Source organism: Lathamus discolor, chromosome 6 (genome assembly GCF_037157495.1).
Source record: "Lathamus discolor isolate bLatDis1 chromosome 6, bLatDis1.hap1, whole genome shotgun sequence".
NCBI classification, from domain to species: domain Eukaryota; kingdom Metazoa; phylum Chordata; class Aves; order Psittaciformes; family Psittacidae; genus Lathamus; species Lathamus discolor.
The window spans coordinates 42035704-42048569 of record NC_088889.1 but is presented as its reverse complement, the minus strand read 5'-3'; the positions used below and the strand labels follow the sequence as shown (position 1 = coordinate 42048569).

At 35.5% G+C, this 12866-nt stretch overlaps 1 protein-coding gene across 1 annotated transcript in view; it reads left to right on the top strand.

Moving 5' to 3' along the window:
• ARHGAP5 (Rho GTPase activating protein 5) overlaps nucleotides 1-12866 on the top strand; it is a 51149-nt gene that overhangs the window by 27014 nt on the left and 11269 nt on the right. Inside the window, exons 5-6 of the mRNA XM_065686407.1 lie at nucleotides 10865-10942; nucleotides 12339-12470. Of these exons, the coding sequence (XP_065542479.1) occupies nucleotides 10865-10942; nucleotides 12339-12470 (210 nt within the window). The remainder of the gene's footprint in view (nucleotides 1-10864; nucleotides 10943-12338; nucleotides 12471-12866) is intronic.

The window sequence follows — 12866 nt, the reverse complement described above, 5'->3', positions numbered from 1 at the left end:
TTTTTTTTTGCTTGTTTGTTTCTTAAGATGGCAAGCACCAGTTCTTGCTTGGTGTGTAGATCTTGGTTGCTCTGAAATTGCATAAATGCTACATTGCTATATTTGCAGCAAATGAGGGTATATCTCTCTCTGTGAGAGCAGTGTTTCCAGATCTCCTATAGGTGGTAGGCCTGGTAGCTGGTTTTGAAGACTTATATATTGCATTATTGCAATGAAAAAAAAATCAGGTTAGACCTCAGGCACTAATCTTTTGGGCGTCAGAGGTGTTAGTATAAATCTGTTGTTAACCTTTACTTCTTGTTGATTCTTTGCCTAAAGGTAACAGCAGTTTTTGATTGCCTCTTGCCTTTGCTCTTTGCTTCCCCTCCTTCTTCCCCACCTCTTACCTACCCACACCCTTACCCAGGAAAAATGGGGAAGGAGGAAGACAGTCAAGGAGTAATAGACTGGTACAGACAGCTTAATATATATTTTGTTTGGTATTGTATGTCGCAAAAAAATATCCGAAACCAAATCAACATAATTTTATGTTGGCGAGTCACTGTCTGAATTTGTGTTCTTTAGAAACAGCTGTATACAGCTACTACGTGTGGCTGTATAAACCAGCCATCCAGCAGTAATGAAGACCAAGTGACTTTTTGAAGTTTGTAGAATCTAGAAGTAGTATCTTAAATCTGAGCATGTTTAACTTTGTGAGAATACTTCCAAACAACAAAATTATAAATCCAGATCTAAAGAAACTTATGTGTTCAAAATGTGAGGGGCTCATTGAAAGTGAGAATTCAGGAGGTGCTGCTTTTCCTTTAGCTGGTTGAATATATGTTATACTGTATGGTGTATATGTACAACACATACATACATACATACATACAATATATGGTATATTGTATGTAATATATGGTCATCCCAGGATGGTGCAGCTACTGAAAAGGTGGACAATTTTAATTCTGGCTATATGTTTAAGCTGGACAAACATTGTGCCATCTGCATGCTTGCTTTGTGGCTGTGAAGGCAGTAGTTGTCCTGCTGTTTCTGCTAAGCACTTAGTACAGAACAAGACCTCTGCTTTTGATCTGTACTACAACTTTCTTTCTCCTACTATGGATTCTCTGTAAGTATCTTTGGTTGTTCTTGTCACCTTCCATATGTGGCTGAGGGAATTTTCTATTTAGTGTGTATTATCTTTATATTAGGTTAATATTCTGCAGGTATTTGAGTTTCAAGCAGTGTTCTGAATGAAAGTATTTGTTGCCTTTGGGGAAGGAGGATGTTCACTTGCATTACCTTCAGATCTTGTACTGGGATAGACTCACATCCACTGACTTACGGACCGTCTGAGAGAAAATTCCACAAATACAGTCTTGGAGATGACTGGCCTGCAGAATGGCTGTCAGGGTCTATTGGCTTCAGGCTGGACTCCAGAATTGTATCAATTCCAGCTGATAATGTTGCTTGGCTCTGGGGAATCATACAGTACAACCATCTCTTATCAAGTCAGCCTAGAATCAGTGCTAAGTGAACTCAATATGAGTGTTTGTAATTGTCTTTTGAATCAAGAAAGTTCAGTCTTCCAACTTTTCTTGAATGAGGCTAATCAGTATATTTCTCTTACAGGGGACATATTTTTTTAGCTTTTCAGGTACTTTCACAGTGTTCAGCTCCTCCCCTTTGTATTAGCACATGTAAATTTGCATTGTGGCTGAATTGCAGGTGTGTTGCAAATTTAAGGGCTGATCTTAATTGTTCCCTCTTAATGTTCCCTCTTTCTGCCTCTTTCTGCCTCATGAAATTACACAAGGCAGTGCTTTGTACCTACTCATCTATATTGTGACTGAGGCTAGGAAGCATGCAGTGTGAAAATCAGTTTTCTCTCTTTTGAATGCTTATTTGAGAAGAAGGTGTCCTTGAAGATTCTTACTCCTCCATAAACCTTAAAGAATTGAGTGCATGCAGAAAATACCATCAGATTTTTGATTTGCCATACTGTTCTGGAACATCCTCACAAAAACAAAGAAACAAAACCAAAACCTTTTAGAAATCAGAAGATAATTCTTTTGAAGGAGCCATAGAGATCCTGTCAGGGTAAAGGAAGGTCTGGCAGAGATAAGGGATCCTAAATCAGTGCCTGAAGTTATAGGTATTTTCTGTGTGTTCCTATTTAGTTGGATATTTTCCAACGAGTAGTTTAATTCTGAACTGGTTTAGCTTTATGGAGTCAACTAATATCTGTGTTTTTAAGATAATCTAGTGCTTGAATGCCTTTGGAATCTTTGTTTGATAGTATTGGAAATGGAAACTGAAGGAGTGAAGTGGGTTAATACTTAAGCAGATTTAAGCCTAATGAGCAGTGTGCATGCTTAAAAACCTCCATTTTAGCAGCAGTGTGTACTGTTCCTGATGCTGATAGTATGAAGCAGTAATAGCTCATAATATTTTGTCTTGTTGGAACCTATTGTTTGGAAAAAAAAATAAGTTGTACAATAACATGTAAGATTATCTTAAATTCAGTAACACTGTCATTTCTGGAAAAGGAATAAGAAAAGCTTGACTAAATATTCTAAATAAACTTTGTGTGTTTACATGGTGTCCATGATTATAGGAAACCTTTTCTCTATCCAAGCCTTTCAGTTTTGAATTCATTGTAACTATAGAATGGTGAGCAATCTTGGTTGGTTGTCAGAGCTCTTTATTGTTGATTCATTGAATAAGACAATCAAAAAAATTTTATCTTTCAGGTAAGTAACTTGATAATGGTGAATTACCAAGTTTGCCACTAAATGTCTTGGTATATATACATAGTGTTTTCAGGAAAACTTTCTTTCTGGAAAGTTAGTCTGTAAAAGGTTACAGATAGAATCACACTATCTAAACACTTTTATATCATTAGTGACATCGCGTAATGTATAAGCTGCTGATTTTATGCTTTTATGTCTGTCACATTCTTTGCACATCAGTATCTAACTTGCACTTGAGGGCAGCTACTTAAGTTGAGTTTTTGCCAATGGTAGTTATTTTTAGTTATGGGCTTCCAAAAGATTTTGGTGATACAGTTGTTATGGTATGTTTTGTTAATTTCTTCTGATGGACTGAATAGAAGGTCGTTTTGTGAACATTGCTTGAAATGAACTTCTTAAATGTATTGGTTTACTATAAACTAGATATATGGAGATGTATTTAGTAGAGAAACTAGAGTTCAGTTCTGATTTTTAAAAAAATTGTAGTGCCTCTGACCAGGCCAGTCAGGAAAAAAAAAAAAAACAAGTACTAATTTAAAAAACAATTATGTAGAAAATTACTTTTTTAGTAAAGCTTTTTTTCTAAATGTAGGCAGCAGAATTGAGATAATTTTTGAAGCTAAATTGTTTGTTAACTCTATTAATAGTGTGAATTCTGTGTTTCTAAACATTGAGATACCAGGTAGGGAGTAAGGAGGATACTCTGGGAGTTTTATTTGAGAGAAAGGAATGCAGATTTCTGAAGGCTAATTTAATGCTTCAACAAAATATTTGTATGGTTTGAATTTTATATTGCACTGCCATGTAAGTGTATCTGTTGAAGATCTAACTTTTTTTAAATGTAAAGATTTACAGGTTTATTACAAGTTTGTAGCTTGCGTGTTTTGTTAGCAATATTTTTATGCTGTTTTTACATGCTACCAATTTAATTTCATGTACTGTTTGTGTGCTGTTTAACACATACTGTTGTTGATTATTTTTAGCTTTCCCAAACTTAGAATAATTTGGGCACAACTGACTCATGCTAACTGATAGTATTAGCATATGAAGGGGATTTTCATATTTCAGTATTTCTTTTAATTAGTGTTTCGAATTTACTTTTTTGTATGCATCCTTATGCATCAGCGAAAAGTTTGTGAAAAATTACATTTCATTCTAATTATCAAGTAAGGAGGCATCAAATTAATATTAGGAATACTGTCTCAGTTTGTGATTTAATACATTTGGCTCTTGACTATATTCAACTCTAGTAATAATAGAAATATTTTAGTATGGTTTTTTCTGTTTTTGAAATATTTTTTTAACTTTGTAGAATATTATGTCCATGTGCATCATTGACAAGATGTCAAATTTTAGATTCTGTACTTTGTAGAAAACTGGTAGCATTGATATAGTGTTAATTCTACATAAAACAATTGAGGGAAGAGAAGCTTATTAGAATAGTATGTGTTTCAATAATTCAGTTACTCAGGTTATGCATGACAAGGAATGGAATAAAGAAGGAAGAATGAATTTGACAGAGCCACATCTTATTTAGTGCCTCACATGGTCTCTGTGGAGAGTTATAGGTGAAATGAAAAAATTGCATATTTGCTGTATGTACAATAATTACTGCTTTTGATATTTATACCTTTTTGTAATGCTGATAAATTTATTATTTTGGAGGTAATTCAAATAAAAGAATATTGCCTTTTCTGAATTTCCTTCTCGCCTAAGTTATATCCAGGTCTTTTGCACTGAATCTGCCATGAGGCAAGATTTTTACACTGGAAGTATAGTTAGTGAAAAGTTTGTCTCCAAAGAATGAGGATTAAGTAGAATTGAGATTAGTAGGCAAAGAAAATGAGTCTACAGTGCCTGTTGTAGTAAAAAGGCTGGTAAATCATTGAAATAGATTTGTAGTGGCTGCAAAATCCAGAAATTCAAGATGGATTATCTCCCGTTTTATTCAAAGGGACTTGAGGGAGCTAGAGGCTTCTGGGAATCTGTTCTGTTAGAACAGAACAGAACAAGAGTTGCCACCCCCTTGGCCTGGCATTCCAAGGGTAGTTTCATGAGAAATGGTGGAACAGCCAGTAATATCCTCTCCTGCTGTATGCTTCTGCTGCTCTTCTCTTTGGGCACTTGTCAGATATCTCTGAATCAGTGGAGTTCACTGTCTTGGAAAGCTACATCAGCAAAAATGGACAAGGTCCTGCTGTTAAGTATTACAGCTGGTAAGTTAAGGGTCAAATATGTGACAAAACCAGGTTGAGGCAGGCTTCAGAACTATGCATTTGTGAGCAAGGGAAGGATGGAAACGGAGTGAGGCAGAGAGTTAGACCAACTTTTTCAGTCATAATGCTCAGTTGATTCAACTTTCCATGAAGCTGTTATGTTTAGTAAAAGGAAAAAAAATAATTCATAGGCCATGACTGTTACTTTTGATTCTGGATAGATACAGTAACAATAGAGTTAAATAGCCCTACAGTACATTTTATACTGTCATCAAGTTTGCGAGTGACCCTAGAGCGGCTGTGTTGTTAATATATTCAAGGCCAGAGCCTTGTTCTTGTTCAGGGGAGCATAGGCCAGCTGGAAGAATGGGACAACAGGAACCTGATGGAATTCAGCAAGGACAAATGCCAAGTCCTCCAGCTCGAATTGCAGGGACTAAACACCTGCAGTGGTACACTCTGGGGACTTTTGACTGGCTGCGTAGCAATGCTGCTTAAAAGGATCTGGGGGTCATGGTGAATAAGCTAAGTATGAGTCAGTAGTGCATCCATGGATACCTTCTGTATCATGCTGTCCCAACAGAAGGGTAGGTGCTACAGCAACAGAAGTGATTATTTGTTTTTACTGTGCACTTATTAGACCTCATCTGAAATACTACAAGAAAGGTACTGACAAACTAGATTGAGTCCAGCAGAAGAGGGTCAGGAGCTGGAGCTCCTGACCTGTAGGTTTGTTCAGCTTGGAGTGGGAAAGGCTGAAAAAACACCCAAAAGTGGCTTCCCATTGCTATGAAGAGGTTACTGAGAGAGTGCAGCCAGGCTAAAGTACTGAAGTACGTGGCAGGAGGATTAGATAATGATAATTAAAATATGAAGTTCCACCTATGAAGAAATGAAAAGCTCTTGTTCTGAGGATTATTTAAGCACTGATTCAGGTTGCCCAAAGAGATTATGGGCATCTACTCTTTTTGTAGTTGATATTCAAGATGAAATTTAAATAAGCAACTTGGTCTGAATTCAGGATTGGCCTGGTTTGAGCAGGATGTTGGACGAGATGATCCTCAGGAGAGGATCCCTTCTGTGATCACTTCAAAACTGGCATGGAATAGGTTTGTGTTTTGCAACTTCGGAGTCAATCAACAGGGAGGAAACCCTGTCCAAACTTGAGAGGAAGGGAAAGCAGGCATCAGTTTTTTCTCTTAATGGAAGACTGACTACCAGACGGATGGAGGAGGAGCACATGCGTTAATTTATTAGTGTGTGAGAATTGCTGAAAACTGTAAACAAATATGTTTTGAAATACTCATAAACACATTTGTGCACTTGATCTGTATTGCTAATTAAGGTATCTTCAGAGGGAACTTCATGGCAATTGAGTAAAGAATTTCTGAACAATGCAGATTGGACCAAGATGTCAATATCTTTTGCAGAGTACTTAAGGTACCTATGCTGCTGCTCTTCTTCCCCTCCTTTCTCCAGGTGAAAAGTGACCAAGCAGTTTCTCTAATTTTCCCAGCATATTATCTTCAGATGTCACCAGTTTTTAACAGAGTAAGGAATTCACCTTCCTTTCCCTAGGCATGTTTGTCATGTCATATTAATTGAAGTCTTTTATTCTTTTTTCAAAATGAACAGGCCATGAAATATGTGATTGACACTTCATAAAATGATTGAGAGCTTGTTTAATAATCTGTGAACGTAAATTATAGAAATGTTAATTCAGCACTGAATGAGAGCTTTCTAATGAATCTTTCTAAAAGCTCTGCTTATTTTCTTACACTACCTTTTATTGAACATTTTAATATTCTATATTTTATTACAAGAAGCAGTAAGACACTTCTGGTTCTGATTTTCAGTGTGTGAATTAAATGTCATGGTTCTTTAATTGCCAGTGTTGGTATGTACAGATAAGAACACATTAAATGTAGAATTTTAAATGTTTTATGTAAGTAAATTTAGTGCTAGACTCTTACTTGAAAAGGCTTTGGGTTCTTTGCTCTGTAATTGCATATATTCTAGGTATACATAGAAATTACCTTTCTGGATCAGTAAGGTGGTTCCTTTGGTCTTGTGTAGTCTGGGTAGCGTAAGGGTTGAGAAGAGGTGAGGTCAATCTGTGGAATAAAATGATATAATTATATATATTAAAAAATTTACAAAGGTAACTGTGGAATGATAGATACTGTAGTGGAAGATTCTTGAAAAGTTTGATTGGTCACTGTAGGTGAAGGAATTAAACTTGGGAGAGGCAGACATGCTGTAATTAGGTGGCATATATTCAAAAACATGGAATAGTGATAGTAGAACCTGGTTACAGATGACAAGTTGGCAGACTTTTCAGCAGGCAAAATATTAGTATAGCTGTTGTCACTCAGGAAGAGGCTTTAAAATCATCATAGACGGCTGTCTGAAAACGTCAACTCTCACTACTTGCTACGAACCAAGCAAAAAGAATAAAAAGAATTATGAGTTTGATATGGGGAAAAATGTTATGTATTTCTGTGCTATACATACAGTTTGAATACTGATTACAATTCGTTTTGGTCTGTTTTGGAGTAGAAAAGATACTGCATATGACATTAACAGTAACTCTTGGGTAAAGAGGGACTGAATGGGTTAGCTTAGAAGAGAAGTGATATAAATTGAAAAAACCAGTGCTGGGAAAAAGTAGACAAATTCCTGCTTCTTAACAAAAAAAAAAAAAAAAAAAGATTTCATGAAAACTGGGAGGTTATACCACAGAAAGATTGCTGTTTGGAGGAGGGGGAGGTTGGGTTATGGGTTTTTGATGTGGGTTTTTTGTTTGGTTGGTTTTTTTTTGTTGTTGTTCTCCTGCTTTCCCTCAAGCATATACTGCTTAACAGGTGTGGAAACTGGATATTGTAACAGGTAGACTTTGCTCTGCCTTTGTGCAGAAGTTAGTATGTTCTATGGAGGAAGAGTTGTGAAATATCTTGGTGTTTAAGGGTAGAAGGGTTCTACAAACTAAGTATGCAGGTAGATGCAATCAACCTTTGAAGCATTTTGAGCCCTATGTGAAGTTCCAGTTAGATGTGATGGAACCCTGATCACTGCTGGCAGCACAAAAGGTGGATCAAGAAGAGAATTTTTTAGGTGCTAGGAGGCACTTTGAGAAAGGAATAGTCTAGACAAAGCAGGTGAGCTTGATCTTGAAGTAAATACAGGCTGTTGTGATGGGAAATAATGTGATGCTTTAAGCCTAAAGGTATAGTAAAGGACAGGGAAACAAATCAGATGACTCAGATATATAGTATCACAGCAGTCACTGTGTCCGGTAAGGATAGCTTGAAATTTACAGCTGGACCAGAAGGGAAGCAGGATAAGAACATACGTAAGAATTCTGAAAAAAATCAACAGACTTGCAGATGAAGGACTGAACTTTAAAAACAACATCAAGAAAAAATGCATGTTGTGTACTCTGTCTTAATAGGGATGTACATTGTAGGTATGCAAGAAGTTTAAAAGCTAACTAGTGAACTAATGTCTTATACTTGATGAAGATCTTGGTGTAACAAGCATTTGCATAGACCTGGTTAATAATAAAAAACAACAGGGAGAATTGAAGCATTATTTAAAATTATACTTTCAGACTTCTCTGCATACTGTGTGTAAGCAGAGAAACAATATGATGACAGTTGACCAACTGTTTCATGAAGTGTAACTTTCTAGAATATACAAGCAGGAAAAACTATTTTTGCTTGAGGAATTTTAAAAGACAAATTTAGTTAGCTTAATCCAGAAGGGCAGCCCTTGGCTTTTTTTGAAAGATGCTTAAATTCAGTAGACATGCCCTTGTTTAATCTGAAAATTTCCTGCAGTACTGTAAAATGTCTCTCTATGCTTCTCAGAGCTGTACTGGTCTGAGAACAGAGGTGTCTACTACATGATGAAATAAGGAATTAAAAACATAAAATCCCAGGTACTGCAGTAGAGCATCTCTATCTTCAGAGCAGCCCAAGGCTTAAACACTTCTGTTAAACAGTGACTGGATCAGACTTCTCAGCAAATGCTATTGCAGCACATTCAATTCCTTTTGTGCAGAAAGAAACTGAATAGTAGTTGGATAAAACACTGAATACCCTGGGGCTGTAGGGCCTCCAACTGAGAATTCTCTTATACTAGACAAAGGGAGTCTTGATCCTAGCTTGTTCTTATCTGCCAGTGATTTTTGTTTGGTTTTTTGGTGGGTGGTTTTTGTTTTTTTTTTTTTTTTTTGTGTATTTATTTACAACTTCTGGAAAAGGAATGCAAAGTGTTTCTGTCTGTGATAGCAGGTAGTGCATTTGGGGCATTCTTTTGAAAACAGGTTTGATAACCCTTTCAGCTGTGGAAACCATTGAATCCACTTTTTGCCCTGTGCCACCAAATTATACCTTCTGGTGCTTTTTGAGGTCATTAGTGAATAAGGCTTAGTTTTCTTGAAAGGACTGTTTAGGTGTATGTTTCAAGAGAAAAATTTTGGCTATGGATTTGGAAAGCTAAATGGTAGGCATAAAAATTTATTGGAAAAAAGCTTGCTTAAATAGCCTTGATGCAGCCAGTAAAGAGACATGTGAATTGTTACTGCATTAAGAAGGAAGAATTGCATTAAAAGAGTTGACATCAAATTAATTGGTAAACATTCCTGAGCAGCATGAAACAGTTATGTCCCTTCTGTACTTTGAGCATAGTAACAGGATTCCTGGTGTTTCTTGGTAACATGAAAGGCACCCTTGGTGACTATGGTGTAGACAGAGGAGTTATGTATTGATCTGATAATCTGAAATGCATTCAGTCACTGGGCAGTGATGATAGAAAGCCAAGAGATTTCATAAAGCTCGAACTTCTAGTTTTTTAACTAGAACGCTGTTCTGTTATGGAGATCTAGTATATAGATAATTTTACACCCATAAAGGTAACTTGGAGATTTATGGAACTATAAAAACTATAAACTGCTTATATTCCTTAATGGGTTCTAAATTAACAAAAGAAAAACATCTTTGGTAATGGTGTGATGAGCAGGATGACAGTTTCATTCAGTAAGCAGCTGTGGCCAAAAAGATAGCAATGTGAAAGGGAGCATAATTACTGGAGTGGAGTGAGCAAGTTTGTGTGTGCATAATAAAGGTGTATTTTTTTAATGTTGTTTATATGGAATGGCTACTGTAATCATAATGACTCTGTGACACATAGTGAAACGAAGTAGTAATGAGAAGCCTGGAGAACCTCTGCTTCCTAACAGCCGTCTCCTTTTCCCCTCTTCTCCCCTCCAAAAAAAGAAAAACTTGTAAAAGATGGGATAATTTACCATAGAAAAATGAGGAGATGCAAAGTTCATAAAACGTAAATGATAAAAAGGAAAGTGTGTTAGATTAAATCCTTGTCTCACACAGGAGTGTGTTACACCATGAAATTAAAAAATTAGGAATTGATTACAAATGCTTGATTTTTCTGCAGAGTATTTATTAATGTGTTGTTGCTTGTTGTAAGTTGTTACGCCCAAACTGTGAAGACAGTATTTAAGAACATAAATTCCGTGGCTGTCAAACCCCAGAATTAATATTTTTTATGATTAAAAATAATAAAGGCAGCAAATAAGAACAGTAGAGATCAGGAAGGGAATAATTTTGGGTAAAGTTATTCCACAAATGCCTGCAGTCAGGTTCTTGTTATCCTACGATGTGGTTTCCTCTGATTCATGTTAAATGGAATAGTGGACTAAATAAACAACTGTTATTTTGTGTATTGTTACTTCTATATCGCTATAATGGTTAACATGTTATTTTTTAAACACTTAAAATTTGTTTTTCTGCTTTTGGTTTCCGAACTAGTAATTATGACTGCCTCTGTTTTGCTGTGAGGTAGATAAACTTTTTTTTGAATACTTAATTTTTTTTTTCCTCCCCTGCCAAGGATTATGTACTGAAGGCCTATACCGTGTTAGTGGGAATAAAACAGATCAAGACAACATTCAGAAACAGTTTGATCAAGGTAAGAGCAGATTTTATTATTCAAAGCCAAAATAGAACTTGAATTCTCCATGGAGGTATCATAGTGCAACATAAAAAGGTTGCACCTTCAAATTGACTTCCATAGCACTGAGTACCTAATGCTGTGGTAGACTGTATTGGTATAGTCCAGGTTATTACGAATGAAGCTTTGTATAAATCCAAGATGGAATAGAATCTCATTGCAGTTAACTTTTAAGTGCTGTTAAAATATTTTCTGGGTGGTATTTCAATGTTTTAAAGAGTTTAAAATGCAGGCCTACATGGTCCCTACGTTAGTAGTTCATTAGTCCTAGGCGTTAATACATTCACTTCTCCCTTACATTCTCCCTTGCATATGTAGTACTTCTTAATACTTATTTTGTTGAAAGCTCCCTTGAATAATATGGATTAACAATTAAAACTTGATAATAAATTTCTAACACAACCTTCTTCATGCTAGAATATACTGGAATATGATTGGTAGATCATGCTGTTTACTTTGATGTGTTAAAGAGAGGTCAGTGTTTTCTTCCTTCTGTTTTCTCATTTAATTTATGATCTCAGTTGATATTTCAGAATGAAAACACTGCTTAAAAGTTCTTGGATATTAATCATGAGCTTTTGCTTGTGAAAAATAGTAAAATACCTTTTAGAAGATAAGGGAGATAAATGTACTAGTATTTATTCTGCACTGTGCTGTTTCAGATAATCTGAGTTTAATGCTAGATTTTCTTCAGCCTTTACTAAAGGATGTTGCAGAGTTTCAGCTGGAGTGGACTTTTGAAAAATAAAAGGAAGCATTTTCAAAATTTTAGTTTTTAAATACTCAAGTTCTCCAGCTTCAGTGCTTCCGCTTCTGGTTTTGGCTTAAAAATTACCTGGTGTGGCTTTTTTGTTATAACTTTCAATTAAAAAAAGCCTCTCTGGTTATAAACCACGAAGCATCTGTTATTTGGGAATCTAGCAGTAGATTATATGGCCACGTATGGTCACTGGTATGTTTTGTTATCCTTCTTTAAAAGGCTTCATGTAGTCACATGAACACAATCACAAATTTTAAATTCTATTTCCCCAAATTTTGTTTAAGAACTTATTATTGGTCAAAATTGATAAATCGGAAGCCAGTCAATGGCTACTACAAAAGCATTTAAGTCTGCATGGAGACTTAGACTTCATTTTTCTGATTTTCTACTGTTTTCTTATGCTGTGAGATTTTTTTACATTTGATTGCATGTGGGTCACAGTGATGGCAGTTTATTTGTAGGTTTAATTTTTTTGTGCATTTTGTAACATTCGGCAACATTTAAATTTTTGGATGAATTCTTGTTTTCATAAAATGCTGTAAGGAATGATAGCTGTAGGTTTTACTTACACTGCTGTTTCATTTTGTTTTACAGATCATAATATCAGCCTAGAATCTATGGGAGTAACAGTAAATGCAGTGGCTGGGGCTCTTAAAGCTTTTTTTGCCGATCTACCAGATCCATTAATTCCTTACTCTTTGCATCAAGAGTTGTTAGAAACATCAAGTAAGTAATAAATAATCTTGTCTTGATCTAATTACATTATATTGATTGCCCTTATTGCAGTTTTTACTTCATTGTCAGTTAAAAGCACTAGCTGCAGTGAAATATTGTTAAATTGCTTAGACATGTGCATTCTTGCTAGTCTTTAAAATTAGCAGAACTGTATAATAGAATAAACATGGTATTTTTTCTAAATAAGTTGAGATTTGTTATGTCTCTTTTTCCTAGGAAATTCAGTTGCTGAAATATACATATATTTTCTTTTTAGTTTTGTTTGGGGTTTTTTGTTATGTTCATTCTTTATTAGTGCTGCATATGATGAAAGTTCTTGCAAATGTTTTGCAGTTCTTAACAGGGGAAACCCACCTTGCATTCATAGTCTTACATTCAAAATAGGCT